General features: G+C 39.6%; 1 protein-coding gene across 4 annotated transcripts in view; it reads right to left on the bottom strand.

Annotated features, from left to right (window-relative positions):
- The window catches only part of ect2 (epithelial cell transforming 2), an 85,068-nt gene extending 64,478 nt beyond the window's left edge, over nt 1-20,590 (bottom strand). Inside the window, exons 1-3 of one of the 4 annotated variants that reach the window (XM_043702206.1) lie at nt 20,135-20,589; nt 2,235-2,308; nt 1,242-1,334 (exon numbers count right to left, since the gene is read on the bottom strand). In XM_043702206.1, coding sequence (XP_043558141.1) covers nt 1,242-1,334; nt 2,235-2,308; nt 20,135-20,264 — 297 coding nt within the window. In that variant the 5' untranslated portion in view covers nt 20,265-20,589. Of the gene's footprint in view, nt 1-1,241; nt 1,335-2,234; nt 2,309-20,134 lie in introns of all 4 variants that reach the window. The other 3 variants (XM_043702208.1, XM_043702207.1, XM_043702209.1) reach the window with 3 other exon arrangements.
- Nucleotides 20,591-27,453: the final 6,863 nt, after the last annotated feature.

Here is a 27,453-nt window from a genome sequence, read left to right as displayed (position 1 = left end):
GAATACAAATAATTGAGAATCCACTTTTTTGTTTAAAAAGGAGAGATGAAAATGTGGTATCATCTATTTACCAAATAACAAATGGTTATTGCTAAATTACAACTTTTTAATCAAGTTATAAATGATGAATGATTGTTGGTTTTGTCTGCAGTCAGGTGCACTTTGCTGGCCCAGTGGCTGAGACATTATATAAAAATGTACCTAAAGCCATACGTGACAGCAGGTCTAGAGATTAAATCCATCCCTGTGGCAAGGTATGTGATCAAAAAGCTTTCGCAATACAAGTATCACCTTCCGTTCAAGATATTAACAGCAAAATAAATTGTACAAAAACGTTCAGTTGTCCAATATCAAAGCAGGTCAGAGAAACTCAACCTATCAAAAAATGCAGAAAGTGAGAATCTTCCATTTCAAGAGGAATCAGTAACCCACTAAATACATGATATCCATTAAACAGAATGCCATAAGTGGCATTGTAGAACTCTCCTGATTTTAAAAAAAGCAGTTTTGTAATGAGGAAAGACAAAAATAGCTTCAAGACTGTAGGTCATACATACCTTCAAGCAGTATCATACAGGCAAGAATGCCAAAATCCCAAAACCAGAACTCACCATGCATGTGCACCACACTATCGTAGTAACGATTATAAACTAAATCATGCTACATAACACTTAAACATCCCTGTCTTTTGCTCTTGCAGGAAAATTACTCAGTAAGAGATTCATAAATACACCAAGTAGAAAAACAAACACACACTCTTTTTAGTTCTTGAATTGATATTATGTGTAAGCAACAAGTCCAGTAGGCATAAACTATTATTTACCAGAGTGATGCCAATTTTTTATTTAATGGAATAAGTGAACAATAATTATGTTCACCAGATTTTATTGCTTCAATGGAGGTTATTCTAGTTTTCAACAGAAGATTACATGCACAAGTCAGAACATGCCAACTAATAAGAATGGAGCCTTAACATGAAAATACCCAATCTGGTAACATGAACGGCTTTGAAAACCCAAATTCAGATCCCAAAGTGCTTACAGAATAAATTTTCTAAGAATTATATTATATTATAGTTCCAAAACAAAGTTTAGATTAAACAGCTTAAACTCAGTTTCTCCAGAGCCTTAAAAATAAAATCCTCAATTAAAGATAGATTTGGAATATACAGGGATGAGATCAATAAAAATTTGCAGGCAAGTGAAATTCATCCCCTCCCCCCAAAAATCACCAAAACCTACCATATTTACAATAGATTTTATAAACCGTTGACAAAACTTGCTATTTGGCGTGCTTTCCTTCACCTTCAGAGGAACTTCCATTTCTTTTACTGTCTGTGAAGTAACAAGAATTAATACCATAATACATGAACCACTGGATTTGAACTGTAAAACCTTCCTTTTACTGGCAGTTTAGTCCAGTTTTTAATCTTAGTCATGCTAAAAAGTAAAGCCAAACTAGTCACATAACAAGTAAATTGTTCTCTCCACACCAACCACCTTCCTGGGTTATATAACCAATTGGCTCGTTTGTAATGACCACTTGAGTACCAGTGCCACAGTCATTTAATCTATTCCAACTTTTATATGTTCCCCTTTGGAAAAATACAAATAAAAAGCAGAAATAAGAAATGTTGAGAACCATTTAATGTTAAAGTACTTTTTATGCTTCAAAGCTTATGCCAAGGCCTCATGAATTATGCTCTGAAAAATGGGACTGTATTACACTTAAACATTAAATTTATTCTACTTAATATGTCAAACCTTCACCAAGCTTTACATCGATAGTTTACCTTTAACCTTTGTTGTAAAGTTGACGTTACCTGATTAGCAAATTGAGACAACCAAAAATAGTCATTAAGCAGAAAATAATTTGCTGAGTTAATCATTTTTTTTCCAAAAGTCATACCATCAAGTAGTAAAACTGGGAGGGAGACCTGTAAACTTTTGAGTGTCTTATCAAGGTTTCCAGAAGTTTCTTTGGGTAAGAATGAAGAAAAACCATTTCAAACTTTCAAACAAAGATTAAAATGATGTCTTCTACTTTTTAAAAGAAAACCTTCTATCCTTACCCAAACTGCTGATTTTAGGATTTTGTCCATTCTATTATAGCGGTAATACACCTTATTAAAAAAAAGGGACCAGAAAGTAATTAGTATCCTTAATAGGCCACATATTATTAATAGTTATCTTTTCTCAGAGGAGAATGATTGATTTTAAACATTACATTATTACCTCTAAGGCTTTTAAAACATCTTCAGTGTCCCCAGTCTTTCCTACTAATACAACTTCTGTTGGTAGAGATGCACCTGAAACAAAGCCAAAAAATTATAAACACTAGTTTCTCTCTCATAGCATTGCTAAATATTCAAATGAAGGAAGATAATGAAGCATTATAAAATTCAGCAAGGGTGTACAAATTGAATCATGCCCATGCAAAGTCATGCACTTGGTTTCCATTTCTTTCAACAATACCCTGTGTTTAAATTTATAATATAATCTTGCAAGATATTGATATGGCCACATTTAGAGTATCGCATGCAATGCTGGTTGCTACATGGAGGATGTTTCCATGCTGTTTGATTCTATAACTCAACTATAACAGTGAGACATATAGGTCTGAAACAATTCTACTATATTTAAATAAGGGCAATTATATAGTGATGAGGGCAAAGATGGCTGGAGTGGACTGAGAAATGACTTCAGGATAAAAGAAGGTTGACAAACAATGGCAGATGTGAGGACTGCAGATGCTGAAGATTAGAGTCAGAATGTGGTGCTCGAAAAGCACAGCAGGTCAGGCAGCATCCGAGTAGCAGGAGAGTCGAAGGTCTTTTGCCCGAAACATCAACTCGCCTGCTCATCAGATGCTGCCTGACCTGCTGTGCTTTTCCAGCACCACACTCACGAAACAATGACAGATATTTTAAGAAAATAATTCACAAATCCCAGCAAAGATATGGCCCAGTGAAGGAGGGGGACTCTAGGCAGGGAATAAACTGGTCATGGTTAACCAGATTGAGAACATCAAACTGAAAGAACGTGAAATGTGACAATTATTACTGGCAAGCCAGAAGATTTGGAATGCTTTAAAAACCAAAAAGATTACAAAACAAAGAGAAACTAAACAGAGGGCAAATGAGCAAGTTAAATAAATTCTTGTTGATGGTTCCTCTTTAATAGAAACAAAGGTTAAAATAAGGCCTCAAAAAAAAAAAAAAAGACTAGAGAAATAATAAGGGAGAACTAGGAAATGGTAGAGGAGTTGAACAAATGTTTTGCATCAGTCTTCACAGTAGAGGACAAAAGAAAGAAGAGAAAAAGAAAAAAAAAGAGAAAGATTTCATTGGGTAGTCACCACACCTCAGGCAAGGGGAGAGGTTGAGAAGGCACGTACTTCACAGTAATCTCAATGTTGCCACCATCACTCTACATCACAAACCAACCATCCAGCCAGCTGACATTTCTGAGGGTAGAATACCAGCACATGCAGAGAACTGGCTAGGAATAGAAGACAGAAATAAAACAGAAGAATGGCAGCTGCTGGAGATCTGAAACAAAAAAATAACAGAATTTAGGTTTCAGGTCTGGTGACCCTTCTCAGAATCAGTTCAGCAGTTTCTATTTTGTAATAGAAGGCATTGTCAAGATGGTAACCTGTTCTAGTTGAGTATCACAGTGATCAGTATTAGATTCAGAAATATTTACAATGGAGATTAATTATTTGAACAAACTAAGTGCATGTACAATTACCAAGTGCACAGATGAGACATAAAATTGCAAGGATAACAAAAGGATAGAGACAGGTTAAACAAGCAGCCAAAACCTGGCAGATAGAATATCATGTAGGAAAACAGACAAGTTATGCACTTTGGCAGGAAGAAAAGAGGAGTTAGTAGGGAAACACTGCAAAAACGTTATAGAGAGATTTCGTAGTCCTGGTGCATGAACTACAAAACAAAAAGAAATGTCTTTCAGGAAGGTTTTCAACAAGGTCCCTCATGGTAGGCTCATCCAGAAGATTAAGATGCATGGGATCCACAGTGAGGCGGCTGCAGATTCAGAACTGGCTTGCCCATAGAAGGCAGAGGATACTGGTGGAAGAGTGTTTTTCAAGCTGGAGATCTGTGACTAGGGGTGCTCCGCAAGGATCCGTACTGTGACCTCTGTCATTTGTGATATATCAAGTTTTGAGAAGATTTGGAGCTCAGGTTGAGATTTTGGATGTAGGTTTGCTCACTGAGCTTGAAGGTTCATTTCCAGACATTTCATCACCATACTAGGTAACATCTTTAGTGGGCCTCAGGCAAAGCATTGCTGAAAATTCCTGCTTTTTATTTATATGTTTGGTTTCTTTGGGTTGGGGAGGTTATTTCCTGTGGAGAAGTTAGTTTCTGTTCCTTTTCTCAGGGGGTTGTAAATGGGGTCTAACCCGATGTGTTTATTGATAGAGTTCCGGTTGGAATGCCATGATTTAGGAATTCCCGTGCACGTCTCTGTTTGACTTGTCCTAGGATGGATGTGTTGTCCCAGTCGAAGTATCCTTCCTCATCCATACATAAGGAGTGAGTGAGGGTCATGTCTTTTTGTGGCTAATTCACCACAGGAAGTGACATCACCAATCCAAAGAAACCCAAACATATTCAAAAGGAACCTCGATTATCCGAATACCAATTATCCGAAGGAGATAGTGAGGTCCTGATGGAAACATTACATCAAAGTCGTGTTTCCAACAGAGATCGCATCTTTCGTTTACAGTGATTAAACAGGCACAATCTCCAAATGATTGTCTGCTCTCTCTCTCTCTCTCTCTCTCTCTCTCTCTCTCTCTCTCTCTCTCCCTGCCCCCCCCCCCCCCACACTTTCCCTGGAGTTCTACACAGGCGTGAACCCTAAACCCTTCTTCACCAATCTCTCCAACATTGCCCTGTACAGGGCAAAGGTGGTACCTGTCAAAACATTCAGTAAAAAGTTGTGTGCATGTGCGCACTATTTGGAGACTCACCCCACAAACGCAACTGCAGCAGTCTTGTTGTTGGCGTCCAGTACAGTGCCCCAGAGATGGGGCGGGTGTATACGTGGTTGGGGGCGGGGACAGTGTTGGGGGCAGGTGAGCGGTGTTGGACGGGTTGGGGCCAGGTGGGCAGTTTTGAGGGGCGGGGGATGGTGTTGATCGGGGTTAGGGGGCAGTGTTGGACAGGGTTGGGGGTGGGGTCTTGCACGCTGTATGCTGCTACAGTCTCCTGAACGAGGAGCAGACTTTAAAAACTCCGAGCCCCATAAGAAAGGCAAAGGCATTTAATTGATTATCCGAATGAAATAGTGCCCGCCCATCACGTTCAGATAATCGAGGTTCCCCTGCAAATAGAAAGCAGGAATTTTCAGCAGAGCTTCGCCTGAGGCTCACTGAAGATGTTAGGTAAAAAAAGGCTTTTGCCGAAATGTAGATTTTACTGCTCCTCGGATGCTGCCTGAACTGCTGTGCTTTTCCAGCACCACTAATCCAGATCTCACTGATGATGTTACCGAGTAGGGTGACGAAATGTCTGGAAATGAACCTTCAAGCTCAGCAAGCAAACCTACATCCAAAATTTGTGATATATATAAATGACTTGGATAAAAAAGTAGATAGGTGGGTTAGTAAGTTTCTGACAAGACAAAGATTGATGGAGTTTGTAAAGTGTAGAAGGTTGTCAAAAGATACAGTGGAATATAGATCAGTTTTAGATATGGGCAGATAAATGGCAGGTGGAGTTTCATCTGTGTAAGTGTGAGGTACTGCGCTTTGGGAGATCAAATTTTAAAGAAAAGTATACATTTAATGGCAGGATCTTGAATAGCACTGATGTAGAGAGGGATCTTGGGAGTTCAAGTCCATAGTGGTCATGCAAGGGTGGTAAAGGTAGTGTATGGCATGCTTGCCTTTGTCAGAAAATTAAGTAAACGAGTCAGAATGTCATGTTGCAGCTTCATAAAACTTTGGTTCGGCAAAACTTAAAGAACATGGTGTTCACTTCTGCTTGCCAGAATACAGGAAGGATGTAGAGGTTTTGGAGAGGGTATGGAAGGGGTTAACCAGGATGCTGCCTGGTTTAGAGGGTTAAAGCTGTAAGGAGAGGAGAGAAGAGAAAAAATTGGGTTGTTTTCTCTGGAGCATCAGAGGCTAAGGGAAGATTTCACAGAAGTCTATAAAAATTATGAAAGGCATAGACACAGTTGATGGTCAGAATCTTTTTCCCCCCAGGAGTTGAAAGGTCTAAAACTAGGAGACTTGCATTTAAAGTGAGAGGGAAAAAGTTCAAAGGAGATTAGAGGGGCAAGTTTTTTTTTGAAAGAACCCACAGTGGTAGAGTCTGGAATGCACTGCCAGGAGTGGTGGTGAAGGCATATGATAGGGGCAGTTTAGAGACTTTCAGATAAGCACATGAACATGCAAGGAATGGAAGGATATGGACCAAGGGTGGGCAAAAGGGATTAGTTTAATTTGGTATCATGTTCGACACATTGTGGACCAAAAGGCATATTCCTGTGCCATATTGTTCTATGTTCTAAGGGAAGGCAAATGGAAATTGGCCTTTAATTCATAGAAAAGAGAGAGAGTTAAAATAGGGCAGTCTTGCAAACTAAACAAGGCAAAAATCAGTTCATACATCAACACTGAGAACAATTTTAGTCCCCTTATCAAAAAAAAGATATACCGGCATTGAGGCAATCCAGAAAAGATCCGCTAGTTGATTCCAGGAAAATAGAACATAGAACAATACAGCATAGGAACAGGCCCTTTAGCCGACCATGTTTATGCTGACCACATTGCCATTCTAAACTAATCCTGTCTCCATGCACATATGGCCCATATCCCTCTATTGCCTGTACATGCGTCTACCTAAATGCCTCTTGAATTGGAGAGATTTTCTTTGAGGAGAGGTTGAGTAAGTTAGGTTTATACTCAGTTTAGGAGGTTGAGAGGAGATCTTAATGAACCACGGAAGATGTTAAAAAGGGTCTTGACAGTGTAGAAGCAGGGAATCAACGATGTGAAGTTATAGATTTCAAAACTTTAAATAACTGTTCAGGGTTTGAATGAATCAAAAGATAAACTGTTACGTGGAAATAATCAGCAATACCTCTATCTGGAATAAACTATTAAAAGGACAAGAACAAACTTGTACAAGAATTGAAAGCAATTAGACATGTCAGGCAAAGGAAGAGTGCAGGCTACATGAAAAAAAAACTGCTTTGACACCTGCTTGATAAACCGAATGCTTTATTGCCATAAAAGGCAAAATTGTCCTGAAGAACTGGAGTTCACTGCAAAAGAGCTTAGGGTAAAAGGAGAAAATGTTTCCACTATCAAAATTGTTAACAAATTTGAACACTTCAATAAAGTCACCTCAATGTTCTCTGCTCCAAAGAATGAACCAAATTTGTCTGATCTTCCCTTGTATCTAGAAATCCCTCATTCCTGGTATTTCCTTTCCACTTTAAGACATTAACATGTTTCCTTAAAATAAAAAGGAGTGTCCAGAACTGAACACAATACTCCAAATGTGGTCTGGCCAATGATACAGAGAAGTGCACCATCACTTCCTTGCTTTTATACTCTAGCCTCCATTTCTAAATGAGCCCTTCCTGAAGGAGGGCTCATGCCCGAAACATCGATTCACCTGCTCCTTGGATGCTGCCTGACCTGCTGCGCTTTTCCAGCAACACATTTTCAGCTCTGATCTCCAGCATCTGCAGTCTTCACTTTCTCCTCCATTTATAAACTCAAGGATCCTATAACCCTTCTCAGCAAGCATTTGCCTAGCCATCTTCAGAGAAGCATGCACTTGAACCAAGGTTTCTTTGAACTTGTACACCCCTCAAACTTGTACCATGGGGCCTATATTGTCTTTCCATGTTTCTTCCACTAAAATGTATCTCTGCATTGAAATTCATTTGTCAGGTATCAGCCCATTTGGCCAACTTACCAATATTCCTCTGAAGTCATTCAGTGTCATCCTCACAATTCACTATTCACCCAAGCTTAGAAATTATCCACAAATTTAGAGAGTTTGCCCTCAATACCCATCTGCACATCATTTATTTAAAAATCAGAAAAGGCTAAAGTTGCCAACATCAATCATATAGGGAAATAGTACTTGCAACTTTTCTCGAGTCAGAATTGCTCATCTATACCTTCCCTCTGTTACCTATAGCTTAGCAAACTTCTTGTCCATACTGCCAATCATCCATCAGTCCCAAACATTTCTAATTTGCTAACCAACCTACATCACTTACTTAATACCCTCTTCACAACTTTCTTTCTTACCAAATGTTATTAACAAAATTTTGTAGCCATAACTTTAGTGCCTTTATCCAAGTCATTCAATTAAATTATAAAAAGAAAAGTAGGGGCCCCAACATTGACCCCCACCAGTGGCCCTCTACTCTTTGCATCTTGCCAATGAGATAATGACGCATTTATGCCTACTTTACTTTCAGTTCGCTAGCCAATGTCATCCTCCACGTCATGAACTTTTATTATCCACATTAACCTTTGACATGGCAACGTATCACGCCTTCTAGAAATCCAAGTATAGTAAATCCATCTTTATCCACAGCACATTGCTTCTTCCAAAAGTCAAAAACTGGTTAAACAAGATTTTCCTTCCACAAACCACACTAACTTTGCAAGATTAATTTGAACGTTTCCAAGAACACTGTTATACAATCTTTAAAAATAACATCCTCCCATATTTCAAGGTAATTAGCATTGTGGTTACTTCTTAAATGCCCTAGCAAATCACTAGATTTGATTAAACTGCCAAGTTAAAGAAAAGGAATGTGGATGGATCAAACAGCATCAAGGGGATTAAAAAAAAAACCACAGTAAGTCCTGCCATGTCCAATCTGCAAATATCTGGTTTGTTCCAAAATTGAGAATCCCAAGTAATTTGTTGTGATTCAATTTATCTAGCATAAACAATTATAAAAAGGTACTCAAGGACAAAGACAAAGCATGTAGTAGAGTGAACAACTGGCTTTAGGAACTCCTGGATCAACACCATAGAAAATACTTTTGAGTGTAAAGAATTATGATTGACCATGATACAGGAACGTTTAAAGTGAGAGGGAAAGCAAGAAGGAATGCAGTATAGTGAGAGCAATTAAAACAAAAACACAGCTTGAAGACGGTGTTGCCTGACTAGCATCTGCTCAGGACTGAAGAAATTTTATAGTGGGAGGTATGTGGATGCAAGCATAAGAGGTACAGTTAGTAAGTTTGCAGATGACACCAAGATTGGAGGTGTAGTGGACAGCGAAGAGGGTTACCTCAGATTACAACAGGTCCTTGACCAGATGGGCCAATATTTAATTCAGATAAATGTGAGGTGCTGCATTTTGGGAAAGCAAATCTTAGCAGGACTTATACACTTAATGGTAAGGTCCTAGGGAGTGTTGCTGAACAAAGAGACGTTGGAATGCAGGTTCATAGCTCATTGAAAGTGGAGTCGCAGGTAGATACAATAGTGAAGGCGGCATTTGGTATGCTTTCCTTTATTGGTCAGAGTATTGAGTACAGTAGTTGGGAGGTCATGTTGCGGCTGTAGAGGACATTGGTTGGCCACTGTTGGAATATTGTGTGCAATTCTAGTCTCTTTCCTATCGTAAAGATGTTGTGAAACTTGAAAGGGTTCAGAAAAGATTTACAAGGATGTTGCCAGGGTTGGAGGACTTGAGCTACAGGGAGAGGTTGAATAGGCTGGGGTTGTTTTCCCTGGAGAGTTGGAGACTGAGGGGTGATACTATGGAGGTTTATAAAATCATGGAGGGGCATGCATAGGAAAATAGACAAAGTGTTTTGCCTGGGGTGGAGAGTCCAGAACTAGAGAGCATAGGTTTAGGGTGAGAGGGGAAAGATAAGAGACCTACAGGGCAACTTTTTCACGCAGAGGGTGGTACATGTATGGAATGAGCTGCCAAAGGAAGTGGTGGAGGCTGGTACAATTGCAACATTTAAGAGGCATTCAGATGGGTATATGAATAGGGAGGGTTTGGAGGGACATGGGCCGGCTGCTGGCAGGTGGGACTAGATTGGGTGGGATATCTGGTCAGCATGGACAGGTTGGACAGAAGGGTCTGTTTCCATGCTGTACATCTCTATGACGAGCACTCGGTCATCTTGATCCAAGAAAGGTACCAACGACATAAGCGGGGCAAGTGGAACAGCTCGTCATCAAATTAAATCAGAACTTCATTTGATTCTCTATTTTTTGAACCGCAGACAAATCTCAAAATAAGCGTAGGGTTCTAAGTTTAGTGATAGAAGTGAGAAATTATAAAAGGCAAGTTACTTGTGGGAGTGGTGTGCAGTCCTCTAACAGTAAGGGGTCATGGAAGTTCATCAGGCAAATATAGCAATGATCATGGATTACTCTAATCTACAAATGGAACACAAAAATCAGATATGCAAAGGTAGCCAGAGGAGGGCTTCATAGAATGTTTTCAAGATAGTTCTTTTCCCAACAGCAAATTCTGGAACCTATCAACAAGCTATACTAGAATTTTACTTTGCAATGCAATAGTATAAATTAATGACTTTATAGTTAAGATACCATTACGTAGCAGTGAACAAAGATTGAATTTTGCATTCAGTTTAGAGGGAGAAGTCCAAGACTAGTATTTTAAAAACTTTAATAGCAATTATGAGGACATGGAGGTAGAGAAAGCTAAAGCAAACTGGCAAATTAGGTTAAGAGATAGGTTAATGCAATTGTAAAACATTTAAAAGGCTATTTCAAAACAAGAACAAAATATTTTGTGTGCTTAAAGATAGCATCAAATTTAAAGAAAAATCATTAAGTGTTTAAAGATAGGCAGCAGGCTGAACATGAAAAATAGCAAAGTATGACCAAAAGATTAGAGGGGGAAAAGAAACGTGAGAGAAAGATAGCAAAAACTATAAAGACAGATACAAAAGTTTCCAATGGAGAGACAAAAATGTTATAGAGTAACTTGTTGGAGTTGCAGGCTGATAATTTCCCAGGTCCTGACAACTTTCACCCGCTGATCTTAAACAAAAACATTAGTGAGATAGTTGATGCATTAATTTGAATTTACCTAAGTTCCCTAGACTCACAGAAATCTCAAATCAGATTGGGAAAGTGAGAGCAACACTTCTTTACAAAAAGAAAAAAAAAAGAGAAACAGCAGAAAACTATAGGCCAAGTAACTTGATATACCTCATAGCAAAGATGTTGGAAACTAATCATTAAAGATGTTAGGCAAGAGTCACCATGATTTGGAGAAAGGGAAATCATGTTTAATCATTTCATTGGAGTTCTTTGAAGTAAGTAACAGGATGCAGATAAAGGGGAACAGGTCCCCATATCGTACTTAGTTTTCCAGAAGACACCTGATAAGGTGTCACATTATAAAAAGGAAAATAAAAGCTGACCACGCTGCAATGTGGAATCTTGCCAAGAGCCTTGCTCAATTCCACATGGGCCACTTCAACTGAGTTAATGTTATTAATCTCCCTTTGTATTTGCTTGACGAACCTGATTGAATTTCTTTTTTGCACGTGATCTTCCTTTCACAAATTCATACTGGCTATGCTTGATTAATCGGTGCCTTTCCAAGTGGCTGTCTCTCAGAATTAATGTTAGATGTACTTATTTAAAAACTACTGCAGCTAACAAAACACATCATTCGATGTAGTTTGCTTGCTGAGCTGGGAGGTTAGCTTCCAGATATTTTGCCACCATACTTGGTAACATCTTCAGTGAGCTTCCAGATGAAGCACTGCAGCTTCCTTTATGGATGTTGGGATGATTATTGAACTACAGAAGCAATCATCCCAACATCCATCAGAACATTATTTCAACAAGCCACCAAAACACTGCAGCACAGAGGAACTACGCAGAACAGAGGAAAATGACCTATACAGTGTAATAAAAAAAAAAATTGGGTACCCAATGAACACAGTCCGCCGATTTCTCAGCAACAAACCCAAACAAGCAGGCAAAATGCATCCAGAAACCCTAGTCACTCTCCCCTACATTAAAGGCATCTCAGAAATGACTGCCAGACTACTCAGATCCCTTGGCATCATGGTAGCCCACAAACCCACCAACACACTAGAACAGCAGCTAACGAACTTGAAAGACCCTATACAGACAACAAGCAAAACTAATGTCATTTACAAAATACCGTCCAAGAATTGTAACAAACACTGCATTGGTCAAACAGGCAGAAAACTAGTCACTAGTATACATAAATATCAACTAACCACAAAACGACATGACCCTCTCTCTCTCTCTCTCTCTCTGGCATCCTTACATACAGATAAGGAAGGAACACCCCTTCAACTGGGACAATACATCCATCCTAGGACAAGCCAGAGACACGCACGAGAATTCCTAGAAGCATGGCATTCCAACCAGAACTCTTATCAACAAACACATTGACTTGGACCCCATTTACCAGCACCACCCACCCCACAAGAGAAAAAGAACAGGAAATGACATCACCAACCCAAAGAAACCCAAACATATAAATAGAAAGCAGGAATCATCAGCAGTGCTTTGCCCAGAGGCTCACTGAAGATGTTACCTAGTATGGTGACAAAACATCTGAAAATGAACCTTCCAGCTCAGCAAGCAAACCTACATCCAGAACCTCAACTCGAGCTGCAAATCTTCTAAAAACACATCACTGCATATATATTTTGTACAGTTAGGATAGTGCTAGTAAGATTCTAATGCCACCATTGCTGGCTTAATACTTGTGAATGGAGATTACAGTTGGAGGCAAAAGTATATGAATTCGGAGGAGAAGGAGGCCACTTGATCCCTCAAACCTATTCCACCATTCAATTACAACATGGTCAATGTTCCATCTAACTCGCGCACACAGTTGCTCCAAAATCCTGTGTATTGCAATCCAGTGTCTAAATACCCATTGAGACATTGCCTTACAAGCTTTGGAAGTTGCTAACTCACATGGATCTTGGAGGACCCATACAACCCGAAAGAAAGTTAAGGAAATGCTAATTGTGGCAGATGCATTTATGGCAAATGTCTATCTACTGCTTGTACTTTTACTTGTCCTTTGAAAAATATTCAAAGACTCTGCTTCCACTCACTTTTAAGATTGTTCTAGATCTTCCCACAAGAGAAATTCCCTTTCCATTTCCACCTTGTCAATATTCCTCCATTTCAAATACACCATATTACCATTCCAAACTCCAGTTGTTCCAAGTCTCGTTTGTCCAACCTTTCCTTGTAAGATAACCTGCCCAATGCAAGGAAAATTAAACCTTTCCTGAATTGATTTCAAATGCAGTTCCATCCTTCCCTAAATAAGGAGACTCATACTTGTGCATAGTTCTCTAATGTGGTCTCACCATTTTACTGTATATCTGAAGTAATAAACAGTCACTTTCTATTTGCTTACTTAATTTCTTGCTTTATCTTTTGCCAATTCTCGTATGAGAGCACCTGGATCCCTCTATATCTCAAAACAATTTTGCCATTTAGATAATGAGTTGCGTTTTTGAATTGCTACCTAAGTGGTCAATTTCACATTTTGCTCCATTTGCAAGATCTTTGCCAATTTGCTTAACCTATTCCACTCTGCAGCATCTATTATGAAGATGTGGTGTACTGTACCTTGAAGGGAGCTAAAAGCTAGCAGAACTACCTGACACAGCACCAAGTGTTCCGAACAAGATATAAATATAACATTTGGTCGAACAACTCAATTAGCTGGTTGCTTGGAGACAAAACAAATTCAAAATTGGGTCAGTTTAAATTATACCCCCAAAAAAAAAAAAAACCAAACTCCAATCAAGTTTGAATTTAGTAAACTGACTATCTTAAAAGCCAAATGATACACTCCGAGGCTTTGGGGCGGGTATAAGACCAGGGAAAATTGAACAGTTTGGAGGAGAACTGCCAAGCCATCAATATCTGCAGACTGTCTGGAAAAATAGCTCTCTTAAAAAGGGTACCTTTATTAGTCAGTGAGCTGTGAAACAGAAATCCCTAAGAAGAAAAGACACCAAGGAAGATATATGACAAGATTCGACATTTGGCTGGTTTTGAAAATTTGAATTTTTGGTAAACCTTAATCAGGGATTTTAAAATCGGACTAGTATTATAGAAGGAAAGGTAAAAGATAGGAGTTGTAAAAAGTTGTTAGTTAATTATTCTGTTCTACTTTAAGAAATTAAAGTAAAATTAACCTCTTTAACAGTTCTTGACCTTCTGAATTTTCACACTGATTACTGCACAGGATAAATCTTTTGGGTTGCTGGTTTAAATTAAGCAGGAGGGTTTACCCATGACATAAACACATCCATATGTCCTCTTCATAACTATTTTTTAAAATCTATCAGCAAATTTAGTAACCCTATCTTAAGTTCTTTCATGCAAGTCATTACTTTTTAAAAAGTTGATGTTATGACACGGATTCCGATGGCATATTTCTTATTAGGTCTGGTTATATCTTATCAACCAGAAAAGATGAGTTGTGCCTACTTTTTTTTGTTTACAGTTGCCTGGACAATCTTCTATCCTTGTTAATATGCTATCTCTACACCACAGGATTTCCAGATTTCCCTGTATCTCCCAGCTGGATACAAAATTGGCTCAGTGACAGAAAACAAAGGCATTTGCTGACAGTTGTTTTGCTAACTAGAAAACTACTTCCATTGAAGTTCCAAGGCTCAATACAGCGTGGCCTGTTTTTGTGGCATATATTAACAATTTCAATACAAAATGAGAGGATAAGATAAAGTTTGCAGATGACAAAAAAATGGATGCATGTTTGATATCAAAGAACTAAAAATCTAATCTAATCAATCTAATCTGGTTATCAGACAAGTGCCAAATGAATTTCAACCTAGAGAACTGCAAGATGATGCACATGGGCAAAGAAATGCACAATTAACAGGAATATATCAAAAAGGTGCAGAGGAAATTAAGGACCTCAGGGTGAAAGGCGACAGATCCCAGAAGGTAGCAGATCAGGTCAAGTAGATGTTCAAGGCAGCATGTGGAATGCTTTCTTTTATGAGCATGAGGTATAGAATAAGAGTAGACAGGCTAGCCTGGAAATCTACTCAAGTTCCACCTATTAAACAATTTATAATGTGTGCATTCTGGTCACCTCATTGCATAAAGAATTTTAAAGGCTCCAGAGGTATCATATCATGCCTCAACAGTGATTTTTTAAAAAAGAACTCAGTAACTGCACTAGAGTAAATGCCACACACATTTGCTAGGATTTTACCTAGACTGGAAAAATGCACATATGAAGACAGATTTGGGAAACTGGAGTTATTCTTCAGCTGAGGAGAGTTTTGATGGAAATATAGAAAATAGTGAAGGGCTCAATAAAGTGGCTAGGAAAGCATGGAGCATGGGCAGTGTTTAAGAGGTATAGATTTAAAGTAACAATATTGGAGTGGGGCACAAGTAGAAAAGAAGGATTTTTCACCCAAAGGGCAAGTGTCTGGAACTCACTACCAGAAAGAATACCAGAGGCAGAAACCCTCATGTTAAAAAAGATCTCTGGAGATGCATTTCAAATCTGCAACATGCATACATTCAGACTATAAGACCATAAGACATAGGAGCGGAAGTAAGGCCATTCGGCCCATCGAGTCCACTCCGCCATTCAATCATGGCTGATGGGCATTTCAACTCCACTTACCCGCATTCTCCCCATAGCCCTTAATTCCTTGTGACATCAAGAATTTAGGGCTACGGGGAGAATGCGGGTAAATGGAGTTGAAATGCCCATCAGCCATGATTGAATGGCGGAGTGGACTCGATGGGCCGAATGGCCTTACTTCCACTCCTATGTCTTATGGTCTTAAACCCAAATATGGTTGCTCGCGCCTCTACCAAGAGAAAGAAACATGCAAGATTCAACGGGCCAGGACGTCCCATCTCTCTGAACAAGAAGAGAGCAACTTAGAGTGAGAACATCTCATTGAAGCAAATTGAAATAAAACTGTTTGTTCAGTCTTTGCAAGAATGTATGTTTACATTTACAAGTTACACAGACAGAATGTCCTCAAGTCGCACATTACAACCACAAGTCGTTCTTCAAAATAGTAGTTGATGTCATTTCCTCTTCTCAATATTCTGTAAAGATTTTAGTCCAATAAATATGTTGGTTTTCATGCCCTCTGATGTTTTGCAGCATTTCAGAAGTTATTTCTCCAGTAGCCTGGACAAAATGTTGTAACTTCAAAATGTAAGGTTAATAATAGTTTAGCGACAGAACCAGCTCTTAAAATAATATTCTTTTGAAAAGCAGCCCGAGTGCTAAACTAGTTTACAAAACTGAATTTGTAAAAGGGAAATGAAAATTAAATGAAACTGTTAAGCAGAGAGAAGGTCATCCGCCTTCAAAATTAACTGTCAAATCCAAAAATCATGGGTTGGTATGAAAGGAGAAAGTTGATCGATCAGAGTGTGAGGACCCCATATAACATACAGAAAAAGCTGAGGGGGTAGAGTTGGACCAATTTAAAATCATTTGATACCTGAGCACTTGTGAATTCAAATTCTAGAATGCCAAGTTGTGAAACAGAAGTCAATATATTGGTTAAACTGTGGATTAACATTGGAATCAAAAACACAACATTCTGAAAATGATCAGCAGTGAGGGTGCACCTATAGAGATAACCTCAGCTTCTGATCATAGTTGTATTGTGAGGCCATCCTAGGCCATCCTGTCCTCCATCTGACATCCCATTCAGATTTTAGCAGAAAGATATTCTGGTGAAGTGTAGCTAGCATATTCATTTAGTTCCTAAACATTAGGAAACTACACTGATCATTGGAATTTTAAATAAAATTGTTTCCTCTGTATGATTGAATGAAGGAGTAAAACATTTTCACCTTTCGAATAGTAGCATATCCCTCAAATTACCTATGTATTGTGAGTTGCACACTGATCCTCTGTAGCCTTGTTCTACTATCTAACTTCCTTCCACTCTGTGATTCCTTGGTGTAAGTTGACATTCACACATTCTGTTTCCTCCCTTTTATTTTCTGCTAACAATCAGTCCCGTCACGAACCTGCAATCCAATCTGCTCGTTTACTTTCGATTTTTAAATTTTCTATCCAACAGAAACCCCCTCTCTCCACTATTTAGTTGAAAGCCCTATTCACAGCTCCAGTTAGGTAATTTATCAGGAGTCTGGTCCCCGCATGATTCAGGTGAAGCCTGTCCCATTACAATAGCTCCCTCCGTCCCCAATACTGGTGCCAACATCCCATTAAATTGAACCTGTTCTACCTACACCAATCTTTAAGCCATGTGTTTACATCTTTAACCTTGACCCGGTGCCAATTAGCTTGTGGTTTAGTCAATAGTCTGGAGATTATTTTTGTTTGGTTCTGCTTTTCAATTTAGTGTCTAGCTGCTCACCATGCCCTGCCAATCAGGGAACACTACACAGTCAGGGACATTCGGCCTTGGATCTTCGGGTGACCATCCCCCCGAGTGGATTTTGGGATATGTAACAAAGCAGAATGGCAGGGCAGAGGCTGATAGCCAAGTTTGGTACCCATTAGGATTACCTCAAACGGTACCTTAGGAGGTGACCCCACTACACTATACACTCTCTCAAACATACACACTCTTACATACTCAGACACTCATGCAGACCCTCTCCCATACACACGCGCTCGCTCATACACATACGCACATATACCGCCCACACTCATACCCACACACACATCTTCTCACAGGCATATACTCCATCACACCCACACCCACTTTACGCACGCACATACGCAAACACACACTCTCTCGCGCTCTCACACTCACACATACACAGTCACATGCTCACACTAACACCCTCTCTCTCTCATGTACGCGCACACACGCATATAAGTCTATGGGGTGAATTTGCATTTGCAGAATTATATTAGCAGATACATTCTATTTTGCTCAAAAAATGCACAATCTGCAGGCAGTCAATCCATGTAATATTTTATGAATTCCTATTTTTGAAATAGAAACAGTCTGACTCAAGATTGGGATATAGACCTCACACATTTAATGCATTGTCTGAGCTGAGATGTCACTTTTTTTTTATAAAACCTTAAGTTATCTTGTGAATGTGACTTAAGAGAAGTTCTGGGATTTACATATTAATGAACCGAAACCTGCAACCCATTCTAAAAGATGAAAGACTTAACAGCAATCTAGGTTTGTTCAATATATTATTTCAGTTGCATGACATTGAGATCTTTTGCTATCAATTCTGTGTATTTAGATTCTGTCCCACTCCTACCTGATGAAGGAGCTAGTGCTTCCAAATAAACCTGTTGGACTATAACCTGGTGTTGTGTGATTTTTAATGTTGTGTACCCCAGTCCAACACTGGCTCCTTCACATGATTTCCTCATTATAATCTCTTTCCTCTTTCATCTATATCGTTGGTACCGACATGGACCATTGTCTTTTCGATAAGTTGAAAACCCTTGGATGTTTAACTGCCAGTCCTGACCCCCTTGTAACCACGTCTCTGTGATGCCTACCCCATCATAATTATTCATGATGATCTGTGCCATTAGTTCGTCTGCTTTGTTACCAGAATGCTCGTAGCATTTGTAAAGTGCCTTAATGTTAACTTTCTTATCATTAGAGATATTGGAAGTCATAAGATGTCCTAAGTTATGTGCCATTAGTTCGTCTGTTTTGTTATGAATGCTACGAGCATTCAGGTAAAGTGCCTTAATATTAACTTTCTTATCATTCGAGATATTGGAAGTCATAAGATGTCCTAAGTTATCCTTCCTTTTTGCTGCATTGCCAGTCTGTCTCAAGTTTAAATCTGCCTGCACATATGCTATCCTGCCACTTATCTTTCCATTTAACTCCATACTCCCTGTCGCTTTCGCTTTCACTTTCCCCCAACTCAGAAGTTTAAAGTTCTACTGACCACCCTATTTATCCTTTTTGCTAGAACATTAGTACCTGATCGGTTCAGGTGGAGACCGTCCCAACGGTACAGATCCCCCGGTTCCAAAACTGATGCCAATGCCCCACAACGTGGAATCCCTCTTTCCCACACCAATCCCTTAGCCACGTGTTTACTGGCTAAACACTAAAGTGCTTAAAAACAGAATGTAATGGAAAACATATCTGGCAGCATTGTTAAGTTTTCCTCTCTAAACATACTGCCAAGCCTGCTAAGTTTCTCCAGTACTTTCTGTCTTTGTTTCAAATTTCTAGCACACTCAGTTATAGAGTTTTACAGCATGGAAACTGCTTTATTTTCTGAAACGTGCTCAGAAAAGATTTACAAGGATGTCAGGATTGGAGAGCTTGAGCTAAAAGGGGCTGAATAGGATGGGAGCGTCAGAGGCTCGTAAAATCATGCAGGGCTTAGATGTGGTGAATAGCCAAGCTCTTTTCCCCAAAGCAGAGAAGTCCAAAACAAGAAGGCATAGGTTTAAGGTGGGGATTGGGGTGGAATTTAAAAGGGACCTCAGGAGCAACTTTTTCACAGAGAGGGTGGTGCCTATATGGAATGAGGTGCTAAAGGAAGTGGTGGAGGCGGGTACAATTACAACATTTAAAAGGCATCTCAGTGTGTAAATGAATAGGAAGGGTTTAGAGCCAAATGCGTCCAGATTAATTTAGGATATTTGGGCAAGGTCGAGTTGGACCAAAGGGTTTGTTTCCGTGCTATACATCTCAGGCTCTATATTACTGAAAAGTGGAGTTTGTTTAGATGGTTTCTTGATTGACGTAGGCACCAAAAGCTAAGTGGCTTTTTGACAAGCAAGCTTTAATTATTCTAACAGCATAAAGTGACATATAATACTTGCCTACAGTAAACATTGCAGTAACCTCAGCCTGGGTATGCATTAATCAACTTGCTACAAAGATTTACATCGGGCAATATGAATACTAAACTAAGCGTTGTGCTGTATCTTGAAGAGATGGAGTCATAAGATTATATTTTATCGTCAGAATAGCCGTTGTAGCCTCTTCCGTTGAAGATGACTACTGATGGAGTTTGGATCGTTATCAGGTACTAATGAGGCCCAGGGGATTGGAAAGTAACATGCTTTCGGGCATTGGAACTGGAACCTCTGTCAAACACTCGCGTTACCTTCCACAGCGTCCGATACAGTCTCGATCAGGAGGTGCTCCTTGGAGGAATCGGCGAGTCTGGAATCGAAACCGGATGAATCTACCAGAACATTGCCGGCGCTAACGGCCACTGAACCCCACTCGGCCATTGTCACGCCGGCAGTAAGTCGTGGCTGCGTCTCAATCCAAGCGACCCACAAAACCGCGGACAGGTATCGCGAATAAAAAAAAAGCAAAGCTCCGGTTTAAATTTGGCGCTTTCTCTCGCCTTATAACGGCTTTGGAACCTGAGCCCACCGCGTCCTCAACAACCAAATTCAAAATTCGGGCCACCCTTCTAAACGCCTCTTTGATTGGTCTACGAAGACGCAAGGAGATAATTGGAAAGTCCTATTCTGATTGGTCATCCCATGAACAGTTAAGATTCTGCGGCCGATGATTGGAGCTGGGGGCACCAAGGCCGTACCTGATTGGTCGGTGAACCGTCGTACCCTCCCGATCCGATAAAGATGACCCCCCCCACGGCATTCGGAAAATCCAAACTTTGACATGCTGGAAATTTGGAATAGTGAATATTTCATAACATCTGTAATTCGAAGTGTAGTGAGCTATCACTGAGTGCTAAACACTGTATTGAAAGAAACCTCCTTTGTTCAGGTTCATTAACTTGTGAAACATATTCAAATATCCAATTCAGTTTGAAAAGTCGACACCACACAATCTCAGCCTATTATATACTACTTCGACGCTGTTTATAACTTAAACTACAGAACTGAAATTCTCTTTATTTTTCGATTATAATAAAACAAGTAATTGCAGATGCTGAAGATCGGAAACTAAAGCGGAAATTGTTAAACTCGTTCTGAAGAAGGGTCACTGGATTAAAAACATTAACGTTCACGCTGCTCTTAGATCTGTCAACAAATACTGGCTGATCTGCTGATTTTCTCCAGCAATTTCTGTTCTTGTTTCCTTTAGTTTTAAAAGAATGGAGTAAACCACTTCACGTGTGCAATGACCTTTAAATAGGCCAGATGTCCCCAACAGTAAATTGGGGACAGCACGTCTCTAATTCGGGATTTAGAGTTTGCTACAGTTACCAGAGAATAATTATTTTGTACTTTTAAAAACGACTCCGTTCAAGAATAAGACAGCTCCTGGTAGTCATAAAGCCTGCTGAAGAGTGTCCCTTTAAATTAACAACTTTTTAAAAACATTCTGTAACAAAAACAGAAGTTGCTGAAAAAGTTCAGCAGGTCTGGCAGTACCTATGCAGAAAAATCAAAGTTAACGTTTCGGGTCAGGTGACTCTTCCTCAGTTTCTGTTTTTGTTTCTGATTTACAGCATCTGCAATTTTTTCGGTTTTTAAGCATTTTGGCACTGGTGAGTAAAGATGAGCAATTATGCTAATGTGTTCACACACATTATGTAAACCTAAGGGGCAAAAGAGGAATAGATCAGCACCAAAAAATTCAAGATTGATATATGTACAATTGGAAAATCACAAATCCTGGCTCTCGATGCCACTACATTTTGCCCCAAATCTGGAGAATAATCTGACACCAATTGTTCTTCCAGGGAATGTATTTTGTTGAATCAACTCACGAGGGATATTGAACCATGAGAATGTTGTTTATTGTGGCAAAACGTTTCAAACATTTGGGATCCAATTATTAAGTATACTGAATAGTGTACACATTGCATCTACCACTAATGCACACAAAATATTCTTTAACTTACATCTTCTTTAAAGACAACCGGAAATTTGGAGAAATACTCATTGTCTAGGAGAAAATCATCACCATGAATAGTGACTAAATCTACTGTGATTTTGCACCATGAGAACGATGGAAGCTCGTGAGGGTGCAGAGGGTTATGTGCGGTGCTAATGAAACTTATAGCAATTTTATTCAGATTTAATAATTTGGTATGTCTGAGGTACCAGGGATATAATAGATATCGAAGTCAAATGCCTTACTCCTCACCAATGGCAGTCTTTTGTGAGAGGTGGCTGCCAAGCAATGGGAAGTACTCAACATATTCCAGAGTTTCCATTTCAGCATATTTGGATGGAATATTTGATTGACCAGGCTTAGGTTGAAATGTTTTTTGTTTTGGCAACATTCAAGGACAACGTGAGTTTTTTTTGTATGCAGAATTGAAGAGATCAAGAATAGTTTGCAAATCTGGTGTAGGGTAGAAAATGATAGTCAATTGCATGCTGTAAATATACATGTGCATGACAGTCAGTTTAGATATAGAAGTGACCACGATTAAATTTTTGTCTGGCAGTGTTTAAAACTTTCCAAAGATTGTTTCTTTTCTTTAAATAACCAAGTTGGACTCAATATTTAAAGTGTAGTGTCACCAAAGTCCTGCACATGTGCATCAATATTTCTTTATTCAGGACCTCTTGTCCACTGGAAATAAAGGCTAATATCCCATTTACTTTCCTAATTGCTTGATGTATTTACCTACTAATGGTATTCCCCAATATGGGGATACACAAGTTTCTGAACAGTAACATGTACAAGATCCACACTTCTTAAAAACAATTCTGCTTTTTTGTTCTTACGGCCAAAGCAAATAACCTCATAAACCTCCACATTACACTTGACATATGCCACTATTTCCCACTCACTTGTATTTACCTCTTTGCAGACTCTATGATTTCCTTGCATTGGCACCTGGATTTGAATCATCAGCAACCAGATATATCAAGTCTTTTTCTGACTCATACATAGATTTTATAGAGCACTGATCCTAGCCTGCCAACCTGAATATATATCATTGATGGCCATTTTCTTCTCCTGTCCATTAAGCAATCTCTATTCATTTTAATATATTCATTTTAACACCCCAAACTCCCCAAGTCCTTATTTTGCCTATTAACTTTTTGTGTCGTACCTTATCAAATGTCTTTTGTAAATTCAAGTGTACTACAGCTTTTGGTCTCCCTTGTCTACCTTATTAGTCACTCTTAATAGCCCTAGATTTCACTTTATTTCTGTTTTATAACAGGTCTTCTATTGTGAAGACAGAAAAAATATTTGTTCCATGTCTCTGCTGTTTCTGAATCTTCAGGGTAATTTCTCCTGTCTCTGCATTTAAGGGATTAGTGCTTAGTTTAACTATTGTTTTCCTTTTTGCATACCTGTAAAAGCTCTTAATGGTTTTGAGATTTCTGGTTGGTTTGCTGTCATTCCATTTTTAATCAATCCTGTGGTAGCCCTTTGCTACTTTCCAAAACACTCCCAACCTTTCGACATTAGAACTGAAAGGTGAATATAGCGAGTTAGGTTGTAAGCTAAAAGGCAGGATGAGCAGAGTAGTAATCTCAGGGTTACTACTAGTACCAAGGGTTAGTAAGCCTGGAGGGGTACCAATATCCTGGGTGAGAGGTATGCTAGAAATCTTTGCGAGGGTTTAATTTGACAGGGGAATGAGAACTGGAACTACAGATCAGTGGATGAGGTATCTGTTGAATAGGCAGATACAGTATACAGAGAGTCTGTGAGAAAAGATAGACAATTGATAACGCAAAGTTGCAGTCAGTGTGAAGTGTGGCTCTTTTCACACAAGAATTGTCAGGAATAAGGGTGATGAACTTACAGCATGGATGAGTACTTAGAACATTACAGCACAGCACTTTCGGCCCTCAATGTTGCATCAACCTGTGGAACTAATCTGAAGCCCATCGAACCTACACTATTCCATTCTCGTCCATATGTCTATCCAATGACCATTTAAATGCCCTTAAAGTTGGCGAATCTACTAGTGTTGCAGACAATGCCATCCACATCCCTACTACTGAGTAAAGAAACTACCTCTGACATCTGTCATATACCAATCACTTCTCAATTTAAAGCTATGACCCCATGTGTTAGCCATTGCCATCCAAGGAAAAAGGCTCTCACTGTCCAACCTATCTAACCATCTAATTATCTTGTATGTCTCAATTAAGTCATCTCTCAACCTTCTCATCTATAACAAAAACAGTCTCAAGTCCCTCAACCTTTCCTCATACGACCTTCTCTCCATACCAGGCAACATCATAGTAAATCTCCTCTGAACCTTTTCTAAATCTTTCACATCCTTCCTATAATGCGGTGACCAGAACTGTACGCAATACTCCAAATGGGGCCACACCAGAGTTTTGTACAGCTGCAGCATCATCTCATGTTTCCGAAACTCAAACCCTCTACCAATAAAAGCTAACACACCATATACCTTCTTAACAACCCTATCAAACTGGGTTGCAACTTTCAAGGATTTATGTACCTGGACACAGAGATCCTTCTGTTCATCCACACGATCAAGAATCTTACCATTAGCCCAGTACTCTACATTTCTGTTACTCCTTCCAAAGTGAATCACCTCACACCTTTCCACATTAGACTCAATTTGCCACCTCTTAGCCCAGCTTTGCAGTTTATTTACGTCTCTCTGTAACTACACATCCTTCGTCACTATCCACAACTCTACCGACCTTAGTGTCATCCGCAAATTTACCAACCCATCCTTCTATGCCCTCAACCAGGTCATTTATAAAACAATGGACCCAAAACAGATCCTTGTAGTACCCAGTAGTAACTGAACTCCAAGATGATTATTTCCCATCAACCACCACCACCTTCTTTAAGCTAGCCAATTTCTGATCCAAACTGCTAAAATACCCTCAATCCTGTGCCTCCATATTTTGTGCAATAGCCTACCATGGGGAACCTTATCAAATGCCTGAGTGAAATCCATATACACCACATCAACCACTTTACTCTCATCATCTGTTTTGTCACCTTCTCAAAGAACTCAATAAGGTTTGTGTGGCATGACCTACCCTTCACAAAACAGTGTTGACTATCCCTAATCAACTTAGTCCTTTCTAGGTGATAATAAGTCCGCTCTTATCCTTTCCAACCCTTTACCCACAACTGAAGTAGACTATACTTTCCAGGGTTGGGTCAACCCCCTTCTTGAACAAGGGAACAACATTTGCTATCCTACAGTCTTCTGGCACTATTCCTGTAGCTATGATGTTGTGGCCAGTACAGAGACTTGGATATCACAGGAACAGGAATGTTCCAGGGTTTAGAGGTTTCAAAAGGAATAGAGAGGGAGGTAAAAAGAGGTGGGGGAGTGGCATTGCTAGTCAAGGATAGCCGCAGAAAAGTAGGTTATTGAGGAAGGCTTGTCTACTGAGTCATTATGGGTGGAAGTCAGAAACAGTAAAGGAACAGCCACTTTGTTGGGGGTTTTCTATTGATCCCACCAATAGCAACAGAGAAACTGAGGAGCAGATTGGGAGGCAGGTTTTGGAAAGGTGCAAAAATAAGACCGTTGTTGTCATGGGTGACTTCAATTTCTCAAATGTTGATTGGAACCACCTCAGTGCAACAACTTCATATGCAGCAGGTTTTGTCAGGGATGTCAATATGTAGATAGGCCAACGAGAGGGGAGGCCATGTTGGATTTGGTGCTTGGCAATGAACCAGGACAGGTGTCAGATTTCTTGGCGGGACAGCATTTCACTGATAATGATCACAACTTCCTGACCTTTATTATAGTCATAAAGAGGGATAGGAGCAGACAGTATAGAAAAGTGTTTAATTGGGGGGGAATTACAATGCTATTAGGCAGGAACTGTGGTTCATAAATTGGAAGCAGATATTCTCAGGGAAATACATGACAAAAATGTGGAGGTTGTTTAGGGAGCACATGCTGCAAATGCTGGATAAGCTTGTCCCACTGAGGCAAGGGAAGGATGATAGAGTGAAGGAACCTTTAGGGGAGAAGAAATGTGGAACATCTAGCAAGACGAAGGAGGAAGCTTACTTCAGGTTGAGGAAGCAAGGATCACATAGCAAGGTTGCCAGAAAGGAACTGAAGAATGGACTTAAGAGAGCTAGAAGGTTCATGAAAGAGCCTTGGTGGTTAGGATTAAGGAAAACCCCAAAAGCGTTCTATACTTCTGTGAGCAACAAGAAGATGGCCAGCGTGATAGTAAGGCCAATCATGGATAGTGGTGGGTACTTGTGCCTGGAATAGGTGGTGGTAGGGGAGGTTCTTAATGAATACTTTGCTTCAGTATTCTCTAGTGAGACAGACCTTGTTGTTTGTGAGGACAGCGTGAAACAGGCTGATATGCTCAAGCAGGTTGATGTTAAGGAGGAGGATGTGTCGGAAATTTTGAAAAACATTAGGATAGATAAGTTCCCTGTGCCAGATGGGATATACCCAAGGTAAATTTGGGAAGCGAGGAAAGAGACTGCTGCATCCTCACTGTCCACTGGAGTAGTGCCAGATGATTGGAGGGTGGCAAATGTTATTCCCTTGTTCAAGAAAGGGAATAAGAATAACCCTGGCAATTAGGTAGGTGGTAGGCAAATTATTGGAGTGATTTCTGAGAGACAGGATTTTTGATTATTTGGAAAAGCACAGTTTGATTAGAGATAGATCAGCATGGCTTTGAGAGGGGCAGGTCATGCCTCACAAGCCTTACTGAACTTTTTCACGATGTGACAAAACACATTGATGAAGGTAGAATAGTGCATGTGGTGTGTGCCATTTTTACCAAGGCATTTGATAAGGTTCCCCATGGTAGGCTCATTCAGAAAGTAAGGAGGCATGAGATACAGGGAAATTTCGCTGTTTGGATATAGAATTTGCTAGCTCATAGAAGACAAGGGTTGGTAGTAGAATGGAAAGTATTTAGCCTGGAACTCGGTAACCAGTGGTGTACCGCAGGAATCTGTTCTGAGACCTCTGCTCTGTGATTTTTATAAACGTGAATGAGGAAATGAGAGGGTGAAGGAAGTGTTAAGAAAGGCAATAAACTGAAATGCAGCAGCTGAAGGGGTTAGAGTTTAAGTTTAAGGTGGCAAGGGGAATTGGAGAATGAGGAAATCATTAAAAGTGGTCATAATAGGAGCAAAAGAGAAGGGAACGGAAGAAGAAAATGAGGAAAGAGTGAAAGGCTGAGGACAATAGACAAACAAAAACTGAGAGTTTGCTTCTACATGGAAGCAGGCGAGCTATGCTCTGGAAAGGCAACTAGTTTGCAATCCCTAAGTAGGACATTATTTGGTTGGTCTATATAAGGGTAGGGTAGAGAGGATAACACCAGTAGATTTGTTCCATCTGTTAAAGAACAAATCAAATGTTTAAGAGTAACTGACAGGACAGTCTGCTTTTTGCAGTTTAAAAAAATTCAAATAATAGTTTTGAACTCATTTTAAAGTTTCAAATTAGTTCCACTGCAGCAGTGAAGATGCCTCATTTAATTATGCCATTAAATTATGCACTCAGAGCTAATAGGGTATTAAATACTACTGTTGTTC

Source organism: Chiloscyllium plagiosum, chromosome 13, assembly GCF_004010195.1.
Source record: "Chiloscyllium plagiosum isolate BGI_BamShark_2017 chromosome 13, ASM401019v2, whole genome shotgun sequence".
Taxonomy (NCBI): domain Eukaryota; kingdom Metazoa; phylum Chordata; class Chondrichthyes; order Orectolobiformes; family Hemiscylliidae; genus Chiloscyllium; species Chiloscyllium plagiosum.
Note: the sequence above shows the minus strand (reverse complement) of the source record. Positions and strands in the feature narration are given on the sequence as shown.